The sequence below is a fragment of the Mesoplodon densirostris genome, chromosome 7 (genome assembly GCF_025265405.1).
Source record: "Mesoplodon densirostris isolate mMesDen1 chromosome 7, mMesDen1 primary haplotype, whole genome shotgun sequence".
Taxonomy (NCBI): domain Eukaryota; kingdom Metazoa; phylum Chordata; class Mammalia; order Artiodactyla; family Ziphiidae; genus Mesoplodon; species Mesoplodon densirostris.
In genome coordinates this window covers 24,463,836-24,489,513 of record NC_082667.1, presented here as the reverse complement: position 1 = coordinate 24,489,513, position 25,678 = coordinate 24,463,836, and the positions used below count along the sequence as shown (strand labels likewise).

The following is a 25,678-nucleotide window of genomic DNA, read 5'->3' as shown; positions in this document are numbered from 1 at the left end:
CTCTTAACATCTAATATGCCTGTGGGGTGTGGCTCATGTCTTACCCTTCCCCCTGCCCACCCGAGGGTAAGCACTCCATCCTTCTAGGTTTTCTAAGAATTTACAAGTACTAATGACTCTTGGGGGACACCAACAGAATAAACGTTGTTTGCAGCTTTTATAAGCCTTGTAATAAAATATGGGAAGCCAAGTAAGGTCTGCTCTACGCCAGTAGAGGGCAAAGCGTGTTTTCCCTAAGCAGCTGACTAGTCCACGTCTGGCCCAGCCATGGAATACTGCGGGCCTCCCTTTACCTGGGAAATGAATTCCCTAAAATGCCTTCAATGGCATTTCTCTTTGTTTCAATGAGCAAACCCACCTCTTCCCTCCCTAACGCATTACAATAATTTTATAGGTAAGGTCCAGAGTATTGTATCATCTTAGCCAAAGGGAATGATCCCAGGGAAACCCATTTCTATGCTGTCTGCCAAGTCAGCCAGCTGGCTCCTTTCCAAGGACTCTGTGTGTTAGCCCCAAAGATGTCCATATCCTAACCTCCAGGACCCATGAAAATGTTACCTTACAGGACAAAAGGAATTTTGCAGATGTGACTAATTTAAGGTTCTTGAAATGGGTAGAGAATGCTGGCTTGTCCAGGTGGGACCAAGGTAATCCCAAGGATCCTTATAAGAGGGAGGCAGGAGGGTCAGGGTCAGAAACAGAGGTGTGAGGACGGAAGCACTGGACAGACAGGAGTGATGTGTTTTCAAGATGGAGGAAGGGACCACAATCCAAAGAATGCAGGCAGCCTCTAGAAGCTGAATGAGGCAAGGAAACAGATTCTCCCTTAGGGCATACTGAAGGAACACAGGCCTGCCATCACCTAGATTTTGGCTTCCTAAGACTCATTTCAGACCCCTGAGCTCCAGAATGGTACAAAAATACACTTGCGCTGTTGTAAGTCACTAAGTCTGTGGTAATATGTTACAGTATCCACAGGGAATTAACAATCTGTGTCTTCTCAAAAGAAAGGTTAACCCACAGCCAGTCATTTAACCACTCTGGTCCTCAGCTTTCCCACTGAGCACAGTGCTAAGGGTGTGGGTGAACTGATGAATTCATTGTTTCATCCCACAAGTATTTATTGAGTGTCTGCTACATCCCAGGTAGGAGGCTGGGTACTGGGATACAATGGAGAGAACAGACACCATTACCGGCCCCATGGAACTCACAGTTTTGTAGAGGAGTAGACATTGAATAAAGGATCCCACAAACACACGATCACTCATTGTGATGAGGACATGTAGGATGCTATGAGAACAAATGGATGGTCATGCAGGGACATTAGCACCAAATCTACAGGACTCGCAGGGTTAAGGGGGTTTAAGTAAAATCACAAATAAAAATCTATTTGCCAAGATAAGACCACTTCTCAGGAATATGGAAGTGATGGGGGAGGGGAAGGTTTTAATGCTTCTGTTGACTCGGCTCCTCTGGTCTGGTAAATCCATCACTCTTCCTTCTCCCCTCACTGGAACAGAGACAGGAAAGTGTCCCCAAAACATACATGTGGGCTCCCCTGGTGGCGCAGTGGTTGAGAGTCCGCCTGCTGATGCAGGAGACAGGGTTTGTGCCCCGGTCCGGGAGGATCCCACATGCCACGGAGCGGCTAGGCCTGTGAGCCATGGTCGCTGAGCCTGCGCATCTGGAGCCTGTGCTCCGCAACGGGAGAGGCCACAACAGTGAGAGGCCCGCGTACCGCAAAAAAAAAAAAAAGAAATCTCCCAACAAACAAAAGTCCAGAACCAGATGGCTTCACCGGTGAATTCTATCAAACATTTAAAGAAGAATTAATACCAATCCTTCTCAAACTCTTCTAAAAAACAGAAGAGGAAGGAACACTTCCAAACTCATTTTATGAGGCAAGCATTACCCTGATACCAAACCAAAGATGCCACAAGAAAAAAAAAAAAAGTTAATTTAAAAGTCGAAAGAAGGGGCTTCCCTGGTGGCACAGTGGTTGAGAGTCCTCCTGCCGATGCAGGGGACACGGGTTCGTGCCCCGGTCCGGGAGGATCCCACATGCCGCGGAGCGGCTAGCCCGTGAGCCATGGCCGCTGAGCCTGCGCGTCTGGAGCCTGTGCTCCTCAACGGGAGAGGCCACAACAGTGAGAGGCCCGCGTACCGCAAAAAAAACCCCAAAAAACCAAAAAACATACATGTGAGAAACAAACAGGTAAGTGAAATATTCTATGAGAAATATTTAAAGTTGATCAGCTGAAGAGGTTTGAAAATACAATAAGCAGACAAAAGTGATCTCCTGGACTTTTCCTTCTCCATTTATCAGAATTAAATGGACAAAGGGCACATTGGTCATTTGGCTTCAGCTGTACAAATTTCAGGCGATTTCAATATGATGCTAAAGGTCAGTTCCAGAAACTAGGATTTAAAGAAATACCAACAGCAGGAGAAGTTCTGAATGTTTTCCTATATGCATGCTAAATCACGTTAGCATTTGTTTAGCTAAAGGGCTTTTATATTGTTTATGCAATTTAATTTTCAAGATGACCCAGTGAGGTAGGTAATACATTTTCTTGTAATCTAAAATAAGCTACCCTAACCTCTTCACTTTACCAGTGATGAAAAGAGCTAAGTAGGGAAGAAGCAAAGAGAAATGCCAAAGACGTTTTTTAGGGAATTCTGAGTGGGAAGGGAGGCCCATAGAATTCCAGGTTTAGGGAGGGGGTGAACAGCCTGCTGCTTCCTTAGCCTGGAAACAACCCAGGACAACCTCTAGTTTCAGGGGCTGCTGTAGTTGTGTAACTGTTACTTTGCCTTCCATGTTTGAGAACAAAGAGTTATTAAGCTGCAAATGAGTTTTATCCTGTCAGTGCTTCCCAGGAAATAAGCGCAAATTAAGCACCAAGAACTCATAGAGCACCACTTTGGGATCAATCAAGGCACCAAAATGTCAAGCACATGCCCATAATCACATAGCAAAATTGAACTTACAAAGTTCCAGGCACCATATGTATTCATTCATCTCTAACTCTTCCATTGGACAAAATATTTATTTTTTTCTATATAAAACACTCCATATTTTAATGTAAAAGATTCCTTGTGAAAGCTTCAAATAATACGATCATACATAAAGGAGTAAGAAGTATTCAGAAATAACCTTAATATTATATTGTCTATCTTTCAATTGTTTTCTTTCAGTGGACATACATATCCACATGTAGAAAATGCTAGATGTGTAGATTATCTTCTTACCTCTCAAAGCTGGTAACCTATTATTTTATTATTATTATTATTTATCAGCTCGGTGCTTTGTGACCACCTAGAGGGGTGGGATAGGGAGGGTGGGAGGGAGATGCAAGAGGGAGGGGATATGGGGATATATGTATACATATAGCTGATTCACTTTGTCATACAGCAGAAACTAACACAACATTGTAAAGCAATTATACTCCAATAAAGATATTAAAAAAGAAAGAAAGAAAGAAACTGCGCTGCTTCGGGACTTCCCTGGTGGTCCAGCAGTTAAGACTCCGCGCTCCCAATTCAGGGAGCCCAGGTTCAACCCCTGCTCAGGGAACTAGATTCCACATGTCCCAACTAAAGATCCCACTCGTGGCAACAAAGATCCCACGTGCTGCAATTAAGACCCAGTGCAGCCAAATAAATAAATAAATATTTTTTAAAAGAAAGAAACTGCTCTTCTTCTTTACTTTAATCACATTTCCTCTTGACCTTGAGTAATCTTCAAAAGTGATTTTAAACTGCTGCATCATTATCCTGTATGTGCAACTGCTTCTCTCCCCTCTTTTTAAAATCAGGGTAAACAAATAAAAACAGAGATGCAGAGTACTTTGGTATCATAGGCTTTGCCCAAGCCCTTCCTCAGCTGCCACGCTTGGGACAGCCATCCTGGTATCTCCTATCCAGAGTAAAGAGTTCAGTTATATTGGTCCAGCTCTGGTTTTTCCTGAATTCACGTTGGAAAACGTAAGACACTTAACCGCTCAGTCCTGTTTTATCCATGCAAATACCAAGGCAATGAAAACAATGCTGACCGATTGGCACAGGTTTGGCTTTCATAGATGTGGTGAACAAATGAACAAGTGAGTGAGAGAGAGTTGGCTGTCAACATGGCCATCAGCATTATTTTCGCAGCCCCCCATCAGCCAGGCAGCTTGCTTTAAGGCTCTCCAACACTGATGTATTTCTACGGCTGACAAGATGGAGAACACTTAATCCCTCAAACAGCAGGGGCTGGATTCCACAGAATGGCAGAGGGAGCAATTGTGTCTCCTTAGCATCGTCTCCAAGTGGCAAGCTTTCAACACTAGGTTTTAAGGAAATATGTTGACATGATAGTTGTTAAGGTAAATCTGAAAAAGGTCAGAGAATTCATGATGAAAACATGAGTCAGACTGTTCCACATACGGTGGAAATGTCAGTTGTCAGACCACAGGCCACCCCAGCAGGTGGCAAAGAAAGGCGTTTTCATCATGCGCCCTCTCCTCTGTGATGTTAGGGTCTGCCTTTGCATCCACCAAAAACCCCACAGACCTCCCCTCTAACCACATTTAATGAAAATTTCTACTGAGTGTTTTATTGTCCTGCATTTTATAAACCATCTAAGACCAGAGGGAGAAAAAAGATGTAGGAATCAGAGAGTCCTGCAGCTAGGCAGCTTGGGCTCTGCTCTCATCCCCACTCATTCCCCCGTCTCCTCTCGTGTTGTCTGAACTCCCTGTAACACACAACATTCCTAACCACCTGAAGGTCTGACCACCCACTCCATGCGGCCAATGACAGATGCCAGGCAAATCCCAGACAGAAATGATGTGAGTCAGGGGTGATGGAACGGTTACTGGGGCCCTTGGTGACTCAATATCTCCTCCTGTGCCTTTGAGAACCATCCCATCACCATGACCCTCAGTCCCAGCCTGGCTGGATTCCCAACTTCAGTGACCTTGGTCTTTCCCTGCTCACAGCTCCTCTTGTTAACGAGGTAATGATAGATGGAAAGTCAATGCCTCCATCACCCCCTTTTGGGTATCAGCAGTGATAAAACTTACAATGGATTCCCTAGAAATCTAGTGTGTTGACACTAGTACATTGGGGAGGGGTAGGGAAGCAAAAATCAGTTTTTCACTTCCTTCCCCTCTTCACTCTGCCCGGCACTGTCACTCCTCGTTCATTCTCCTCTCTCCCTGGGTCCCAGCCCCCACGGAAACGGAGCTGAACCTTTCAAACATACCAGCTCACTGAATCCTCAGAGCCACCCTTCAAAGGAGGTATCATTTTTTTCATTTAACAGATGAGGAAACTGAGGAACAGAGAGGGTAAATAAATTGTCCCAGGTGGCACAGCTTTCAGGTGAAAGAAGAAAGATTAGAAGCCAGCTCTTTCTGGGGCCAAAGTCTTATTCTTTCCAAAACAGTATTTTGATTCTAGAGAGTTCACAACTTTGACTTTACAGATTAAGAATGCAGCATTGGTGAAATGAACGCACTTGGTAATCAGACCACCCAAATTTTAATACCAAATCTGTCCCTCTTGTATGCTGCTGGACAATCATAGACAAGACACCTTGCTGTGGCATTTCCCACAAACCTCAAGAGAATGGGTGTAGGTTGATAGGGTTGTTAATGTCACTGCAGTTAAAGAGGCAATGAGCATAAAGCACTTTCGAAGAAAAATCGTATGTTTGTGGAGATATTACCATTATTCTCTGTAGAATAAAAAACCATCAATGGATAAAGAAGATGTGGTACATATATACAATGGAATACTACTCATCCATAAAAAGGAATGAAGTAATGCCATTTACAGCAACATGGATGGACCCAGAGATTATCATACTAAGTGAAGTCAGACAAAGACAAATATCATACGATACCACTTATATGTGGAATCTAATAAAAATGATACAAATGAACTTTTTTACAAAACAGACTCACAGATCTCAAGATCAAACTTATGGTTACCAAAGGGGAAACGTGGGGGGAAGTGATAAATTAGGAGATTGGGATTAACATATACACACTACTATATATAAAATAGATAACCAACAGGAACCTACAGTATAGCACAGGGAACTCTACTCAATATTCTGTAATAACCTATATGGGAAAAGAATCTGAAAAAGAATAGAGATTATATATATATATATATATATATATATATATGATTCCCTTTGCTATACACCTGAAACTAACACAACATTGTAAATCAACTATACTCCAATAAATTTTTTTTAAAAAACCATCACGTATAGCTAAAACACAGATGGCTAAGGGAGCAAAGGGGGTGAGTAATAATGTCTCCTCCAGAGGCCCACACATACATGGCATTTTCAAGCAGTCCGTTCTTGCTTATATCATGGCATTCTGGGTTCCTCCCCCTTGCTTCTAGATTTCCTGATCTCTTTTTTCTAATACCTCCTCTTCAGACACCTTTTTAACTAGGACATACCTCACCTCCTGCTGCTTGTCTTCCAGAAATAGAAATTCTACATCTATAGGCAAAGGGAACAAAACTCAAACTCTAGCATCTTGGAAGAGCCCCAAGCTGCCATTATCCTCAACAACTGTGCTGGAAGTCCTTGAAGGGCGGCTGCTTCTGGGTTATTTCAAACACTGGAATATGAGCTGAATAGATCTTATTTTTTTATTAGCATTGAGTACTAAAAATATAATTTAATAATGCATCTAAATGTACTTGGCAATAGAACTCAGCAAATATTATATCCAAGCAAAGTATTAGAATGTCTAAGTTAAAAACAATAAAACTTAAGCTATACCCTAAAAATCCAATCTGGATTTCCCCAGACCTAAGAAGTCTACAAATGATCCCACCTGCTCCTCAATCCTCAACACTTTTAAAACCTTCTTTCTGAGTCAGAGTGTGTCAGGGCTATAAGGGGGTCTTGGTCAACCACACCCGCCCCATTGCCAAGAGCTTCCAGAGTAAGTGTTACTGTCTTCACATCCAGGTTCACTGATGCCAGGCAGAAGCCAGATTTTCCTTCTACCAAAGGCACATGGCCAAGAGCAGATGTCAGTTTGAGCGAGGGTGATGCGTTTACAATGGCATGTCCTATGGTTCACTAAGCCCTAAGCTGGCGGCAGCTTCATGCAGGCTAGCCCTCATTAGAATTGCCTTCTCCAGTTCTGCAAGCTAGAACAAGATGAAGGGGAACTTCTTTTTGCCTGAGGATTCCTGGCTGGCTCTACCCTTGAATCACAGCAGATGGTCATGAGCAACATCTCATGTTTGGGAGACATCATTGACCCAGAATCACCTACTCTGAAAGACACCATCCCCTCAAACCCCTGCAAGAACCTACCACCAGCCATATTTCAAACATGGACAAACTTAGGCACAGCATGTGGAAGGCATTTCACCCTAAGGCTGGAAGGCAGATGCATGATAAAAGCAAGGGGAGAAAGCAAGTCTCAAAGAAATAAACATATGGTGAATCTTTAGGAATATTTTTTCCCTGACACAGAGTAACAGATGAATAGCATAGGACTGTGGACCAAGGTGGAGTGGGCCTCAAGAAGACCATGTAACTTCCATCCTACTATAGATAGAACACCCAGTATTTTTCCTTCTTAATTCCTTGTGAAACATGTGCTAGTGGGAAATATAGCAGAAAGGAGAGGAGTGGAAGATGACTTTAACTTCCTGAGCGCTCCCTTTTTGCAAAGCATTATACTATTTTAAATAGGTTACTTTATTTTTTTTTGGCCATGCCACGCAGCATACAGGATCTTAGTTCCCCGACCAGGGATTGAACCTGTGCCCCTGCAGTGAAAGCATGAAGTCTTAACCACTGGACCACCTAGAGATTGTCATACTGAGTGAAGTAAGTCAGACAGAGAAAGACATATCATATGAGATCACTTATAAGTGGAATCTAAAAGAAAAAAAAGGCTACAAATGAACTTACCTACAAAACAGGAAGAGACTTATAGATGTAGAAAATAAACTTATGGTTATCAGGGGTAAAGAGGGGGAGGGATAAATTGGAAGATTGGGATTGACATATACACACTACTATGTATAAAATAGATAACTAATAAGAACCTACTGTATACACAGGGAACTCTACTCAATACTCTGTAATGGCCTATTGGGGAAAAGAATCTAAAAAAGAGTTGATATATGTATAACAGATTCACTTTGCTGTACACTTGAAACTAACACAACATTATAAATCAACTATACCCCAATAAAAATTTAAAAATAAATAAATAAGTAAATAAATAAATAAATAGGTTATCTCATTTAACACCTGCAATAAACCTATATAAAGACACTATTATTACAGGGGCTTCCCTGGTGGCGCAGTGGTTGAGAGTCCACCTGCCGATGCAGGGGACACGGGTTCGTGCCCCGGTCCAGGAAGATCCCACATGCCACGGAGCGGCTGGGCCCGTGAGCCATGGCCGCTGAGCCTGCGCGTCCAGAGCCTGTGCTCCGCAACTGGAGAGACCACAACAGTGAGAGGCCCACGTACCGCAAACAACAAAAAAAAATGACACTATTATCCTCAGTGTACAGACTAAGAGGTGGTACAGCCACATTAAAGAGGTTAAGTAACTTGCCAAGAAAACCAGCCATAAATGACGGAGGCAAGATTCAAACCTGGCCCATATTTTAAACCATAATACTCTACACCCTATGTTTATACATATCCATACATATACACACATAAGTATACACACACCATATCTACACTTTTATTTTTTTGTGTACATGTGTATTCAAACTTGAACATATCCATACTAAGATGTCTATATCAAAAATGAAATCCATAAATATGGCAAGCAAGGGCTGAATCTTTGCTGAGAAGGATATGGTTACTCAAGTCTGCTTAGGCAGGAAGCCCTTAAAAGGAACAGCTGGTTTTATTCCTTATCCATTGCCACTGTTCTGAAGCAAGTCTGGGCAGAGAGAGGAGGCAGGCAATGCTAGGGGCAAGGGAGAAGCCGTGTCGCGTGACAACAAGAACAATATTTAGGAAAGGCAGGAAGAAAGCTGTTCCCAGAAACAGCAAACAAGGAGTTGATGAACAGCTCAAACTCACATTCTGTCTCTATGGGATACAGCCCCAGTGTAAACAGCCCAGACCACTTCCAGGTTGTGCAAATCAGGGTCATGGTAGCTATACTAGAACTGGCAGACAGGGGGGTAAATAAAAAAACAGTGGAGACAAACCTGCATGTGTTAGACGGGGGAAGGGAGAGGTTAATTGGTAATGAACAGGCCATGGACTCAGTGCCCCCAGGGACTAGAAGGATGCCCAAATATTCTCTGTATTGGTTTTTTTTTAATTTTTTTAAAATTTATTTTATTTTTGGCTGCGTTGGGTCTTCGTTGCTGCACGCAGGCTTTCTCTAGTTGCGGTGAGCGGGGGCTACTCTTCGTTGCAGTGCACAGGCTCTAGGCGCGCAGGCTTCAGTAGTTGCGGCTTGTGTGCTCTAGAGTGCAGGCTCAGTAGTTGTGGCGCACGGGCTTAGTTGCTCCGCAGCATGTGGGATCTTCCCAGACCGGGGCTCGAACCCTGACCCCTGCATTGGCAGGTGGATTCTTAAGCACTGTGCCACCAGGGAAGTCCCATATTCTCCTTATTTTTGAAGAGGAGACAGTGTGAATGTCACCAAGGATACAATGTAGTCGGGAAGTCAAGTCACAGCTCTTATCGCTCCCCAGAACTGCCACCTCGTCATGGGTGTGCGTTACTCAGACCCACACCTCAGTTTGACCAGTGATCCCAGGGCAACCACATTACTTTAAACAACTATAGACAAGAAATTAGTTTTCTTGGTGAACTATGCAGGTCGATGCTGGTGAGGACTTTTCTTACAGCAATGTGGTCGGAATCACCTCCACAGTTCTTTCAACATCTCAACAAGTGTGAAGGGACTAGGACATCAGACTTCCCGTCCATCTCTCAGCAGAAGTCTGAAGAAAAGCTCATGTTTTGTAGATTTTCAAATTCCCTTCTTACCCCATCCTCTATAATGGTGAAGATATTCTTCAATGTTTTATTCATTATGGGCAAGAGACCTGAGTTTTCCAAATGCTAGAGCACTAGTTCCACTGGATGGTATAAGGTATTATGTGAATAAAGGTTCTGTGGCCAAACAACTTTGTAAATGCTAATAACAGCTTTCTTTATTGTAGGGCTTTGCCAAGTCTATAATATTCTTTGCACATAGTTAATTCCCACATCCCCCAAGCTAATTCCATCATGACGTCCTAGGTTTTGTTTACTTCTGCTGAATATCCTTTAGGATTAGTATTCCATGAAACCTACTTTGGAAAATACCAGGCTGGACCATAAGCTGTTTCAACCTTAAAGAAAGTGCCTTACGTATATACAATGGAATACTACTTAGCCATAATAAGAAACGAAATTGAGTTATTTGTAGTGAGGTGGATGGACCTAGAGACTGTCATACAGAGTGAAGTAATTCAGAAAGAGAAAAACAAATACCGTATGCTAACACATATATATGGAATCTAAAAACACAAAAAACAAAAAGGTTTGAAGAACCTAGGGGCAGGGCAGGAATAAAGATGCAGACGTAGAGAATGGACTTGAGGACACGGGAAGGGGGAAGGGTAAGCTGGGACGAAGTGAGAGAGTGGCACGGACATATATATATACACTACCAAATGTAAAATAGATAGCTAGTGGGAAGCAGCTGCATAGCACAGGGAGATCAGCTCGGTGCTTTGCCTCCACCTAGAGGGGTGGGATAGGGAGTGTGGAAGGGAGATGCAAGAGGGAAGAGATATGGGGATACATGTATATGTATAGCTGATTCACTTTGTTATAAAGCAGAAATTAACACACCATTGTAAAGCAATTTTACTCCAATAAAGATGTTAAAAAAAAAAAAGAAAGAAAGTGCTTTAAGGAAAAGGCCTTTTATTCATCATCCTGTCTCCAGCACCTAGGATCACACCTGGCACCTGGTAGGTGCTTGATAAAGTCTGCTGAATAAATATATGAATGTGGATACATGAGGCATGTGTGATTTCCAGGGTCAGGTTATTTGTGTCAAAGACTGATGTTAGAAATGGCTCTTGCAGGGCTTCCCTGGTGGCGCAGTGGTTGAGAGTCCGCCTGCTGATACAGGGGACATGGGTTCGTGCCCCGGTCTGGGAAGATCCCACATGCCGTGGAGTGGCTGGGCCCATGAGCCATGGCCGCTGAGCCTGTGCGTCCGGAGCCTGTGCTCCGCAATGGGAGAGGCCGCAACAGTGAGAGGCCCGTGTACAGCAAAAAAAAAAAAAAAAAGAAATGGCTCTTGCGATGACATTTTGGGGTCGCTATTTTACAGTAGAAGGAATCCATTGGGTCCACTACTGCTGAATACTTTTTGTTCTTTGTGTACTGCAGTTTGCATCTCATTTCCATAAAGGCTTTCGCTGCTCACTTGTTCTTTTCTACCTTTGATTGGCCGGGGGAGCCAGGCTTGTACAGAAAGGAGGCGGAACATCACTTAGAAGCAGGCAGTCAATCACCCACTGGGAGGCAGAAAGCCAGACCAAGAATAAAGATTCTTTATACCAGGCAAGCCCTCCCTTCTGCTTGTATCCAGGTGAGCCAAGTGGTATATTGAAAAATATAGTAGATGCTACCAGATGGAAGCTAAGCTCAGGCAACTTGTCCTGGGATATCTCAGGTGTTCTCTACCATCACTGTTGACTTCCAAGGTGGGATCCCATGATGCAGGGGATTAATTGATCATCTTCAAAGGAGTCCTATGAAGTAAGTGGACATGGAACTGGGTTTGAAAATCATTGACACCTTGGTCCCTCAGAGTCCTCAAATGATTTGACTTGAAGCAAAGCAGGCCAACATCCCTCCTTCGCACAGTGGTTTTCCATTAAAAACTGGTTGGAAATTTATTGTAACCAATCATAAATTCAGCTGATGAGGACAATTGCTGCATCTTCCCATGAGCTAAAGTTGCCTGAATGTGTTCCTCACTCTGTTCTGGCAGCAGCAGCCCTGGGTTTCCAATCACCAAACCAACTGACCAGACTTCTACTTACATTGACACTGGCTGCCAAAGCACTAACTCAACCCTCTGAGACAGCCAGAGCCTCGGAGAGGGCAGTGAGAAAGATGCTTACACTGCAGGAACAAAGGCATTTCCCCAACTCCAGAGGCAGAAGGGTGACGGAAACTTGTGTCTTTATTTGCTGCTCAGCTGAGGGGAGCACTTCGCTTAACCATTTGACAAAGGACCCAAGACATTAGTGTCTAATAGACAGCTGATCCTCATTCAAAACCCACCTGAGTATTAATGGAAGGAGTCTACATTTCCATCCCCTGCAATATCCATCAACTGTGTTATGCCGAAAAAAAAGAAGAAAGAGAAAATGCTTCCCCTTACTCATGCCAGGCCTGCAGCTCCTGTTCCATAGCCTAAGAGTTTACACATTGACGATTTTGACAGAATAAATCCATAAAGGAGAAGCGCTACACAGTGTCAGGGCCAGGCTTGAAGCACGTCTCATCCTTGATTCTGTCCCTCCACAAGCAGACACATGACTTTGATTATAAAGGCTGACCATGGGACAAAGAAATTCTCACTTCCCACATCTAATCAGAATGAGATGCGTGAGCCTGTGGACAGCTACCCCAGAAACTGGCGGGGTTTGCAATCTGCTTAACACTCCTGTTTCCTTTAGAAAATGGCTCCTCTTGGTTTCCATGTGGTCCCACTGGGGCTGCTGAGGTCTCTCCATCGTCTCTCACATCCACTCTGCCCCCACAGTGGTGAGCACATGACCTCCCTGAGGCCATTCTCAGCTCCTGGAATATCCAAGGGATAACCAGAATTCTTTACTAACACCATGGTCTTTGTGATTCGGCCAGCAGATCTACCATATTTGGACCCCCTGCTGACCGTGGCAGCGTTGTGTAGTGCACGCATAACGGGGTCAGGCTGTCTGGGTTCAAATCATGGACGTCCAGCTCTGTGACCTGAGCAAGTACTGTACCTCTCAGTTCCCTCCTATGTAAACTAGGGATAATAACACTACTAATTAGCTTCTAGATGTGTTGTGAGGATTAAATAAATACATGTAAAGCATATAGGAGAGTGCCTGGTATTTACCACAGACTCAGTAGATCATTTGGGATCTGGTCCCTTAGGCATGGAGGCTTCCACCACTGGTGTTTCCACCATCACCGGTGAAGAATCTGATGTGCAGCCCTACCTACTCCACTCTCAGCCCACATGGGCTCTGTGTCTGTATCACAAATAACAACTGAGAACAATGAAAGGAGTCATTGTTGGTGGGTTGGGCAGTGCGCGGGGAGTAGTAGAAAGTCCCACTGGTTAAGAGAGTGGAATATCTCCAGCCAACACTAATTCTCTGCCTTCTGTGAGTGGTTTTGTTTATAGATATGAGGTTTGATTTTTTTCCCTGCATTTTACTTCTTTCTCTCCATTATAAACCTAATGCTTTGGCCCAGATCTCATGATGACTGACGAACAGAACTCCTTAAACATAGACCAGGCTTGGACTCTGATAGACTTTCTGCCACTGATCTGGTAGCTTTCAAAGCTCCAGCTGCCCTCTGGGTCCTCTGCCATGGAATTCAGGAATTAGAAAATGTAAACATTGCTTTTCCCTCCCCTTTAAAATAAAATAAGAGGAAAGGGATCTGGGTTCCTATGACTTTCAAGTATCCACAAGGTGAGAGTGACAGGTTCTCCCACACGTGGGAAGAGCAGGGCACCACCTTCTCTCATTTATCACTGAAATGGCACTTTTCCCAATTTGCACATACCCCAGATCAATTGCAGTGTCTAGAGCTGGGCTCAGGGGAGGCAGGTAGAGAGGTTTTCTCATGCATTGGGATTGGCCACCCCTAGTAGGGCAGATGGAAATAATTTTCTGACTTAAGGCCAGTCATTAGGTCCTCCAGACGCCATGAGACGCCATTATCTCAGCCATTGCTGTCTAGCCAGGGTAACCCAGATGCAGATAAGTTTAAGTCAAACCCATGGTCCCTGCCAGGAGCATTCCAAAGCCCTCCCTAAGGCTTCTGGATATTTCTAAGGGACTTACATGCTCCAGGTCACATCTGCCTCTGGGTCCAGAGGTGCTTTGTCCCTAGCTTACTAACCCAAACATAACACCAAGCCTCACCCTCAGTTTCCACCAAAAGCTCACTCTCAAGGGCATTCTTGAGAGTAGAACATTTTACCAAAGAGTTGGTGGTCACAGAGTTGAGATTACATTCCACAAACACACAAGTTAAACTATATTTATGTTCCTTCTTTTAAAAGCCCTGTCTGCTACGAAATTCTCACTTGTGCTTCCCCCCATTTCAGTACACAGCCTTCCACTTTCTTTCACTCTCCATTTCTGCCCCACCCCTCCCAGGAATGGAGGTCAAAAATGCAAATGCCAGTAGAGACTAGCAGAGAACATACGTGTGAATTGAGAAGGCAGGGTGTCAGGCCAGAGAGGGGACCCAGCCTACCTCAAAGCATTCAGGTTCAGAACACTTTTAAGCATCATATCCTACTAGCTACTTCTGCAGACCTTTGACCCGAAGGCTGCCAATCCTTCGGTGCTACAGTCTCTCTCCCTCTTTGCCCAAGTGACCCCCAAAAGAGCAGGAGTGCCACCCAAACTGGAGCTAGCAAGAACCCTCCCCCCGCCACGTGTGTCCTGAAGCCATGCCATGATCACATGTGTATCAGTATATGATGCTGTTAGGTATGTGAGTTTAAGTCAGCCAGGTACCACATGAGCTTGAGCTCAGGAATTCAACAGTCTGGGCTCACGCCAGGCTCCGCTAATCTGCTTGCGTTTTCTTTTTTATCATTATTACAGCAAAATGTAAATAACATAAATTTACCATTTTAATCACTTTTAAGTGTACAGTTCAGTGGCCTGTGTAACCATCACCACTATACGTCTCCAGAATGTTTCCGTCACCCCTCAGTGACACTCTACACCCATTAAACACTAACTCCTCAATCTTTCCTCCCCACAGCCCCTGGTAACCACTGTTCTACTTTCTGCCTCTATGAATTTGACTTCTCTAGGTACTTCATATAAATGGAATCAGACAGGATTTGTCCTTTTGTGTCTGGCTTCTTTCACTTAGCATAATGTTTTCAAGGTTCATCCATGTTGTAGGCTGTGTCAGAACTTTACTCCTTTTTAAGTCTGAATAATATTCCACTATATGTACGTACCACATTTTGTTTATCCATTGATGAACACGTGGGGTTTTCCCACCTTTTGGCTATTGGGAATAATGCTGCAGTGGACACTGGTGTACAAATATCTGCTGGAGTTCCTGCTTTGACTTATTTTGTGTATATACCCAGAAGTGGAATTGCTAGATCAAACGTTTACCTTTTTTACAACTGTGCCTGTATATCTTTGGACAGGTTACAGACCCTCTCTAAACTTAATCTGGAAACAGCACCTACCCTGCTTTGGCTCAAACACTGGGCACATCATAAATGCTCACAGATGTTTACTCTCCTTGTCCTCTGCATTTGAGGTACTCAAACTAAATGATCTCTACAGTTACTCCCAGTTCCCTAAACCAATGATCCCACCCTCAAATTATTTCCCTGTGGAGAAGCCAGGCGTTCTCAGAATATATATCTGGGGAACACCCTCTTTATGGTCCCCACAGAAATCTAGCCCTGCCAAGAAGGCCCAATTTTCATAGCTGTCTCCTTGGAATTTGCTAACACATCCCATTATAAACCAACATCTAATTTTTCTTGCCACTCTTTCCCCCTTGCTCTCTTTCCACATTCCCTTCCTCGGTTGGCTTCTCCTGCCCACTGAATATCTGTGCTTCAGATTATCTTCCCCAGCTGCCTTGATGCTCATTCCCCACCAGCTAATGTCTGTTGGAAGCAACACTTGTGAAGTTATTCATATTAAGGTTTCACTCCCCAGAGTCACATCTTTTAAATGAGTCGCTCCTTTTAGGCAGAATCCTGTTGGCAGAGCTACTGCTATTTGGTGAAGTCAGTGGAGTTGGGTTTCTCCCCTCACATGCTGTTTATATTGGGTTATCACTTGGCCCGATGTTTGGATTTTCATCCTCAGACACGTGTCCCAAGTCGATGAGCAACAACCGTCTGCTGTGCCATCCCCGTGGATGTTTACATTTCATCAGACGCTCTTTTTAGAAAACTAATTAGAGGAAATATGCTACTAAGCTTTCCTTGACAGGGCTAGATTCAGAACTCCAGCGGGGAGTGGACTCATTCACTCACGACTTGAAGAAATATTTTCCTTCTCCACTCCATCTCTCCGTGTTCCCTCTAAATGCGAATGCTCAACAATGAAATATCCTTGCTAGACTCGTGAAGTTGCTCTCTGGTTCAGTCAGCAGCTTGGCTGCCCAGACGCCGCGTACCCTCCCTGAAGCTTTTCCAGAGCAAAAGGTAAAAGAGATTCTCAGTTCAGGAAAAAATGGGTTTTTCGGATCCTGGGCAAGAGAAAAGGGGCAGCTGAGCTTTGGTTTTTAACTTTTCTGGGTTTCAGCCATCTAACCTGCCATGTTAGAAAAAAAGAAGCAGGGGCGTGCTGATGCAGGGATGAGCAAACTAGACCTCGGAGCCCTGGTGCTCCAGAAGGAACCAGGTTCCTCTGTAGTTGGGCTCGGGCCACCATGCCCTGGAAGTTCAGCTCCAAAAGGCAGAGGTGGAACAGGAAGGAGCCTTAAGGAAAATTCACCAACTTACCCCCTGGGGCGAGTGTCTGGGTTTATGGATTATCAGACTTGCCCCTCCTGGGCTTCTTCTTCCTACATTCTTGTCTTTGGGCTATTCCAGATGCCAGTGAGGCAAAATTCAAATGAAACACTCTCTCCAGCTTGAGAGTAAATCACCAAGGAAGATTTCACCTGGGGCTGGCAGGCTACAGGTAGATGGGAAGTATTCACCAAAATGGGTTTTTCTTTTTTTATATCTTGGCTTTTTGTTCATCAAGAAGGGATATGCCCCATGGTCCAGCTCCCCTTCTACAGTAGGTGATTGCATTTTACACCCTCACCACTCCCACTTACTCTGTTTCACTCTCAGGCACTTGCGAGCTATGTGCAGCAATGGAGCATCCACCTCTCAAGTAGAGCACAGGTGACAGGTAACCAGCACAGGTGACAGGTAACCCCCGGAGAAGGAGAGTAGCAAAAGCTCACATACTCCCTGCTCCTCTGCAAAGTTGTCCTATTTTATCATGTGTGTACATTTCAACTGGTCCTTATCTCCTGAGGTCTCTCCCTACCTCCTGACACCTAGCCTCTCCAGCCATAGGACAGATGATCCTAAGAACTCCTCCTTCCCTGCTTGCCTGGAAGCAATCAGAGGACAAGCCTGCCCTCTCCTTGCTTCTGCTGGGTCAAGAGGCTCCCAAGACCTCTGTGTCTCGTTTCAGCCTCACTTGGCCCAGGAACCCATTTGACATGGGTTTTGTGGCTCAGAAAATGACATGTGAAAAACACAGAAGCCACAGCTCTTTCTAAACAAGCACTGTGCTTCCCCAGAAACGACTTGCACTCTTCACCTCGGCTTTTCCTTCTTCTTTCTCATTCTTATCAGAAAGGAAGTGTATATATGCTGAGTGAGTACATCTCCCTTGCTGGGAATCTGTTCTGAAGGGTTGTAACTGTAAGATTTCACCAAGCAAGATGCCCCAAAGGGACACCCTCGCTGCAAGCCCTGCTCTCATCCTCCTCTTTCCTTCCAGCTCACCTCTGAGGGGGCTTTTTCCAGTGGGAAATTTAGCTTTTGCATGTCAGGGGGTGGGGTACCTGACACTGGGTAGATTCCCGGAGGTAATTTTGTGCTTTAAGAAGCTAAAATAAAAAACCAGTAAATGAAACTGAAGCTGGTACTCCTCATGAGGCAGTTCAGTCCCACAAGTTGGGATGACAGAAAACAGTGTCCCATTCTCAGGGAGAAAGACAGACACTCCAGCATCACCAGCCAAGCCCCCAAGATTATCACTGAGAAGAAGCCCCCGCCCCCAGCCACCACCCACATACACACAAGCACCATCTCCTGGGACCCCCCAGTCCTGCAACCTACCAAACCCCAAGAGGGAAAAGTCCCCTCCTGGGGGTCCTGATGCTACCCACAGTACCTCTTGGCAAGGAGGAGATGAGAAGCAGCTGCAGGAAAGTGAGCCCCAGCTGCGGCCACCAGCCCAGCTCCATCGTTCCGCGGTGGTGCCCGGAGCGACTGCCGGGGAGGGACCGAGGAAGGCCGGCGGGCAGGCGGCTCTTACACGGACCTCCCCAAGCCCCAGCCGCGCGGGAGCTCGGGTTTCAGCTCGCCAGGCTCTCCCATCCTCATCCGAGGGGAACCACCTTCAGCCAGAGCGACGTCAGCCCAAACCTCTCCTCCGCGGCTGCCTTAACCCTTGCGGGGCCCGGGGAGGTGTGGCCGCGCGGAGAGGCCCCAGGCTGTGGCTGGAACGGAAGCTGCGGGGCACGGAGGCCAGCCCAGGTCAGGCTGGGCTCCCTCAGCGCGGTGAGGGGAGGGGAGCAGCCCGCAGTACGCTGAATGGGAGCGGAGGTAGACGGGGCTGGGGGCCGCTCAGGTGAGGCCTGAAGCACCTGCCCCCAACACCCTCACCCACGCCCCGAGCCTGGGATGGGAGGTCCACTGCCTGCCTTCACTGCGCACACTGAGTCTGCTATATTAAAAGCCTGCCTTCGAGGGGGAGGGGGCGCACCGGTGATTCGAGGAGAAAAGCAGCCAACCTGCCTCCCCCTCCACCTGTATCCCCAAGTCTCCTTCCTACCTGGAGCATTTGCCCCAGGTGATCACAGTTTGGAAATCTTATCCTTTGCCTCTACAGGCTTCTGGGAAAATTCTTCGTCTTCCCATGGCGCCCATTATGGTAAGTTCAGCAGCATAAAAGCCCCTGCACACATGCTAGGCAGGGTATTGGGCTCAGGGATAAAAGAACATACAGGATATTGCCTCCGTTCTGAGGACGTTCAGTCTAGGTACAGAGATAGCAAATGACATGTTGAAGTGAGGAGGAAGGATGCTTTACAAGATAATAGCTGACATTTTTTATCAGTTTCTCTGTGTCAGGCATCTAAGTACCTTACATGTATTAACTCATTTATTCCTCAAAATAAACCTATCATCTCTGGGACTTCCCTGGCAGTCCAGTGGTTAAGACTCCCCACTTCCACTGCAGGGGATGCAGGTTCGATCCCTGGTTGGGGAACTAGGATCCTACCTGCCATGAGGCATAGCCAAAAATAAATAAATAAATAAATAAATAAATAAATAAATAAACCTATCGTCTCCATCTTACAGATAGGGAAACTGAGTCCTTGAGAGTTCAATAGCTTATCCAAGGTCAGGCAGTAAGTGGCAGAGCCAGGGTTTGAACCCAAGCAGCTTGGGTCCAGAAGCCATAGTCCTAGCCACCGGGCATACTGCTTCTTAAAATGCTGTGTATACAGCATTTTATTTAGCCATTATAGTCACCATGTACAGTAAATGGCATTGTCCACACAGTATGGATACAGAAACCAAGACTCAGAGATTACATGACTTGTTCAAGGTCACTTGGCTGGAAGTGGCAAAGTAGGACTCATACCCAGGTCTAACTCAGGGAGGCACTGGGGCTTCAAGCCATGCTTGGCCCCAGTTTGTATCTTCAGATGAAGAACCAAAGTTGAGAGGAGTGATCATTCAGGCCCAGAGCACTGGGAGGCTTCCCTGAGCTGGGGAAGCTTGATCTGGGACCTAAGAGAGAAGTAGGATCTCAATCCATGGAGGGAGTGGGGAGGTCTTTCTAAGAAAACGGGCTGAGTTTGTCCAGAGCCACTGGGAAATAAGTGAGTATTTGCATGTTTATAATTTATATTTATCCTTTTCCCCAAAGGATCCATGGCAATGTATGCCATTAAAATGAATTTTCAATAGTTTTCATATATAGATAGATAGATCGAGATATAGATATATCTCGATCTATATATCAAAACTGTTTATATATAGATAGATAGATAGATAGATAGATCTATCTATCTCTCTATCTATATCTCTCTCTCTATATGCCTCAGAACAAAAGCCAACTCAAGAGGATAGACAATCTGTATAGCTTGGATATGGCAGAGAGCAAGGAAAAAAGCATGTGGTCATGGTCTTTGGATTTTATTCTACAGTTAATGATGGTTCTACAGCTCTGATGGTTTAGGAGAAGGGGGTGTTGGGCCCAAAGCCAAGTCCCAGGAAGAAAAGTCACCCTGGTGTCCAGACTGAGGGATGGAGGAGGCCAAGGCCCGCCTAGAGAGAACAGCTGGGACTATGGAGTAATGCCTGGACTAAGGAGCCAGCCGTGGAAGTTGAAGGGAAAAATTATGGGAGAAACTTGGCGAAGGTAGAATCCCAGGACTCAGGACAGACTAAATGGGCAGGAGCCCTGACACAGGTGCTCCTCTCAGGGAGAAATTCCTAAATCCCAGCCCTGCTTCTGGGGCCCTTTGCAGCCAAAAGATTGTGAACGGCAGTCAAATCCTTGATTCACCACTAACTCTCTGAATCTCAATTTTCTCATCTGTCACATGGAAATAATAATCAAATCTACTTTGTAGACTGTTTGGAGAATTTAATGAGATTATATACATAAAGCCCTTAGCACAGGGTCTAGCTCATTCTCAATGCTCCATAAATATAAATCATTGTCTGTATTATCAGTCTGAGACTGATCCCAAGGACATCCCGTGGTATGGGCCTTCTCCCTCACCCTCAACTTGTCTATCCAGGTGAAACTTGTTTAAAACAAGCACCAAAAGTAACCTTAAAAGGGCGGGGGGGAAATGCCAAAGGGCAGTGGAGGGAAGAAGTTAGAAGAGGAGAGGTTTACTTTGTTGCTGGTCAACCAGCTCTAGTCCTTTGGTGATGGGAGTGGGGAGGTGGTGACTTCGTTTCCAAAGAACTGTAGGTATTAGAGCCTCTCAGGAATCTGTTTCTCCCATCAGCTGACAACGCTACTTCCTTCTTCCCTTGTCTCCCCTCACCTACACACACAAACACACCCTCCCTGAGGCATACCCAGCAACCTCTCCCTACAGCAATTTACCCCACTACGATGGAGCCCCAGGTGGTGAACAGGACTGGCAGCTCCCTAAGGAAGTCCCTGGTGCCAGGTCTCTGCTTCTCCAGGCTTAGGGGGCTGGAAACAGGCCCTCACATCTATCTTTGGAATGCCCACAGGAGTAATTGGGCCCTACTAGTTTGTTGTCACTAATCTGGGTTTGCAAACTTCCTAGGGCTATGGAACCTGGAAAGGAATTCTCAGAAAGGAGCGGGACACATTCTTCTGGGGAACTGAAAGCAGTGATCAGATATTACCTTGTTGAACTTGACAATAAACATGGGCTGGTAGAGGAAGAGGGAAGCTATGACTATGATACAAAAAAGGTCAGTAATTTGTCTGAGGTCATACAACTCTACACAAATTTCCTTTTTCCTACCCAAATTTAGCTTCCTCTCTTCCCATTATGGTCAAATCAGTTTTTCATATTGATAGAGTTTAATATTCTAAGTCAGGATTCTTGACCCAGGTTCCATGGGGTCTATTGGGAGGAGAGTTTCACATGGCCTTTGAACCTCTGGAAATGATATGCAAAATTTTGCACGAAGTTTTTGGAGTAAGAGGGAGCCATGGCCTTCTTCAAAATCTCAAAGGGATCTGCAAAGTCCCAACTTTTTAAGAATCACTGATCATCATAAGATAACACTGAAAAATTCACCAAGTATCTGTTGGGTTTGGGGAAAGTGGTTTGGGACAGACAATTGTTGAATCTAGGCTATAAGCTGCACAATGGGTATTTGTAGGACCCTTCCTCCCTTTTTTTCTATTTCTGTCTTAAGAGCTCTTACTCTGGATCATACTACCTAGTGTTGAATCCAACTGGACCACTTACTACATATGTACACCTAGGCAGGTTATTTCACCTATGATGGCTGTAGTTTTCCCATCTGTTAAGTAGAGAGAATAATGGTACCTGCCCCCATAGGGTTGGAGTAAAGAGCTCAGAACAGTGCCTAAAATATACTAAGTACTCAGGAAACATTAGCTATTTTTATTATGATTCTCTCCCCCTCACTTTCTACACCCACTTCTGGGGGGAATAAATCATTAGAAAGGCTATGGGTGAAAGAGGTAAAGTGCCATGCTGGGAAGTAGGGAACAGTACCTGGAATTAAGAATTATCTACTTATAATCAACACTCAGAAATCAACAATTGGCTGTAGTAGATGGAGTGGGGCCACCCATTTAATTACAAGTCACAACCCCCTCTAATTTTCACATGAAAGGATGAGGCACTCTAAAAAACCTGAACCTTTTTCAATGCCGTGGGAGGCTGATTGCATGTGAATACACAGAAAGAAACCGCAGAGAAGGCTGTCTTGTGAATGCCAACAGCTCCTCAATCTCCAAACTATAATTTTTTCAGATCAGCACCTGAGCAGCAACCATACAGAGGGCAAGCCAGAGTAAAGAGCTGGGGTGGTACAGGTCTGCAAGCCTGAGACAGGCATCCCAGAGCAGTGGTCAGTAGTGTGGTCAGTAAGTGTGGTTTTCATCAGTGTACAAGACACAAAGTTCAAGTCAACCATGGCCAGAGATGGAGAAGGGTAGGTCTGTGGAAAAGACAAAGGGTCCTTCCAGCAGAGCCTGCTCTAACTGGCCGCACCATGGAAGTCTCCAGCCCTAATGAATCCCGGCTGTTCACCTACACAACAAGCAGCAGTGTTCCACCTCCAGGGCTGGCTCAGCTCCACTCCCTTTCCATCGGGAACCAGGCAAAGGGGTAGGTGAGTCTGTCGTCCTTTCTTTAACCACATTCTTCTTGGTCTATGTCATTCATCATGGAAATTGCTGAAAGTGGGCATGCTTCCCTCCTTCATAGTCAATGTGCTCCTGAATCACTTGGGGAAACCTATTCTTGACTTTTATATGTGTATTTATAAACTTCAATTTAAAGCCAAATGTCTGCCATGCCACGGAACTGCAAAGCTTTACAAAGAACACTGGCAAAAATTGTGACCCCAATCCAAGTGGCTAACTCAACAGTTACATGCATTTGAGCCATTTAGGATGAGGAAGGGACCAAAAAATAGAATAACTCCAAGGAAAGGCAGCAGGGTACAGTGGCATACAAAAGGCAACAGGCCCCAGGGTGGATCAAGGCTCTACTACCTACCGGCTGTATGAACTTGGGTAAGTTCATTGGCCCCTCTGAGTCTCAGTTTCCTCATCTATAAAAGGGAGGTAATAGCTACCTTATAATTCTGGTGAGATTAAAATAAGGCTGGCAAACATAATGGTAGCTCAATCAAGGTTGACTGTTGTTATAACTATGTATGAACATCTACTTTTAGATTTTCATTTCAAAATGAAACTAAGTAGGTACTATTTTCCACAGGTCTGGTGATATAAGTTAGGTTATGTTCCTATATTGATTTGAAGCCAATGCATGTGTGAAGAATATATTGTCTTGTATATTTATGCTTCCAGTTGGAAGTCTAGGGGTAGAGTGTGCATTTGTTAAAAGACAAATCGAGAGGCCTGTCCTGAGTAGACCCAGTCCAAGTGCTGAAGAAAAAATTATTCTGATGTTTGTTAAAGACTGTAAGGAAGACTTTATTCAAGGGACTGCAGCAATGGGTGTCTGCAGGAAGCAGGGGAGATTGGGCTCAACTCTGAATTAAACAAGGAAAAGTGAGGATTTATCACCAAGAAGAGGGGTGGGGGGTCAGTGGATGGAAAACTACTAAGAGGAAACATTAGGAATAAGGGGGGATACTGGCTAATCTGATTTAACAGGATTCTTGCTGAAGGCACGTCAGGGTGATCAGATATCAACCAGGAGATGGTGGGGGATGAGGAACTGAATCAGATATCAAGGGTGATCAGATATCAGTGATGGGAGATTCTCCCTAAACTGACTTAGCAGGATTCTTTCTCTTGAGGACAAGGCTCGAGGAGGGGCCTAGTCAAGAAAAGGCTTACACAAGACTGACTACAGCTTGCTTAAGGAGCAAGTCTTTGTCACACAGGACCCACAAAATCCCCTGAAAGGTCCTTGCTTTGAATGTCTGGTTCAATCTTGCCACATTGTTCATTGGGATAAATAGGATTTGCATATAAAGTAACCTGTCTCCTTCCATGGAAGGAAGGAAAGGAGAAAGTGCAAATACCAAGTAAAAATCATCCATTCACTTATTCAACGCAATGTATTGCATGTCTGCTACATGCCAGACATCATCTCAGGTCCTTGGAGTAGAGCCGTGAACAAAACCTGTGTGGTCCCTCACCTTGCAGATTTTCAGACCAGGTAGCAATGAGACATCGGGCAAATGTGATGAGCAGCATGAGTGAAGATGGAACATTCCAAAAGCATGTAGCCAGGGGATCCAGTCTGGTCTGAAGGTCAGAAAAGTTTCCCTGAGAAGGTGACCCTGAACTTCAGACCTAAAGAAACACAGAGGGAAGGGAGAGTAAAGGACAAGAGATGAGGGAGACCGGGTAATAAGGAGGCTAGAGGTGCAGGCAGGCCTTCAAAACCATGAACTTGATTCTGACAGGGTCATTGAAAACAACTTGAGGGCCAGTGACTGGATCAGACTTGTGCCCCAGACTCAGCTCTCTGCACCTACATCCAGTATGCAATAGGATGGAGAGAAGTGGCTTGATCTGAGAGGCACCAAGGAGGTAAAAAGGATGGGATCAGTGATTATGGTGTATATTGAGGTGAAAAGTGAGGGAGCAAAGACCACTCCTAGTTGATAACCATGTAGATGTGGGTGGGTGCATGGTGGTGCTCTGTGTAGGACTCTCTCTCTCTCAGATCATTCACTCTGGGAGAAGTCAACTATGGAGAGTCTCACACAGAAAGGAACCAAAGCTTCCTGACAACAGTCCCATGAAGGATCTTGGGAGCCAATTCCCCAGCCCTTCCGATGGCTGCAGCCCCAGCCAGCAACTTGTCTGTGACCTCACAAGAGTCCCTTTAGCCAGAGCCACCCAGCTAAGTTGCTCCCAGATCCCTGACCCTCAGAAACTAGGCAAGATAATAAATTGTGTTGTTTTGCACTGCTAAATTTGTTACACGACAATAAATTACTACTACAAAAGATTTCTGAATTGGGCAACCTGGGGTAGAGGAGAAACCAAAACTGTCTATACACTTGGTAAACCTGCAGCCAAATGAAAACTTCTGGGCAGCCACAGCTTAAGGACTCAACACTGAGAAATGTTAATACAATGAGCCTATCACAGGGAAGAAGCTTTCAGTTGTGCATAACAACAAACCCAATTCATGTGGCTTAAACAATAAGGAATTGTATTATCATGTATAACAATAAGTCCACAGGTAGGACAGCTCCAGAGTTAATTCTGTGGCTCAACAATAGTGTTAAATACTTAAATAGGTCCAAATTACCAACAGATACATAGTGTGCACAGATTTATATAAAATCTTGGGACATATAAAAATAGCATGTGTTATACAGATGGCCAACAGCCACATGAAAAGATGCTCAACATCGCTAATTATTAGAGAAATGCAAATCAAAACTATGAGGTATCACTTCATACCTGTCAGAATAGCCATAATAAAAACATC

At 44.9% G+C, this 25,678-nt stretch overlaps 1 protein-coding gene across 2 annotated transcripts in view; it reads right to left on the bottom strand.

The window, feature by feature from the left end:
- PAMR1 (peptidase domain containing associated with muscle regeneration 1) overlaps positions 1 to 25,678 on the bottom strand; it is a 175,566-nt gene that overhangs the window by 62,740 nt on the left and 87,148 nt on the right. The window contains exon 1 of one of the 2 annotated variants that reach the window (XM_060104035.1): positions 18,160 to 18,310. The exons of the other annotated variant lie outside the window; for it this stretch is intronic. Within the exon in view, the coding sequence (XP_059960018.1) occupies positions 18,160 to 18,232 (73 nt within the window). The 5' untranslated portion in view covers positions 18,233 to 18,310. Of the gene's footprint in view, positions 1 to 18,159; positions 18,311 to 25,678 lie in introns of those variants that run through there. 2 annotated transcript variants of the gene reach the window in all.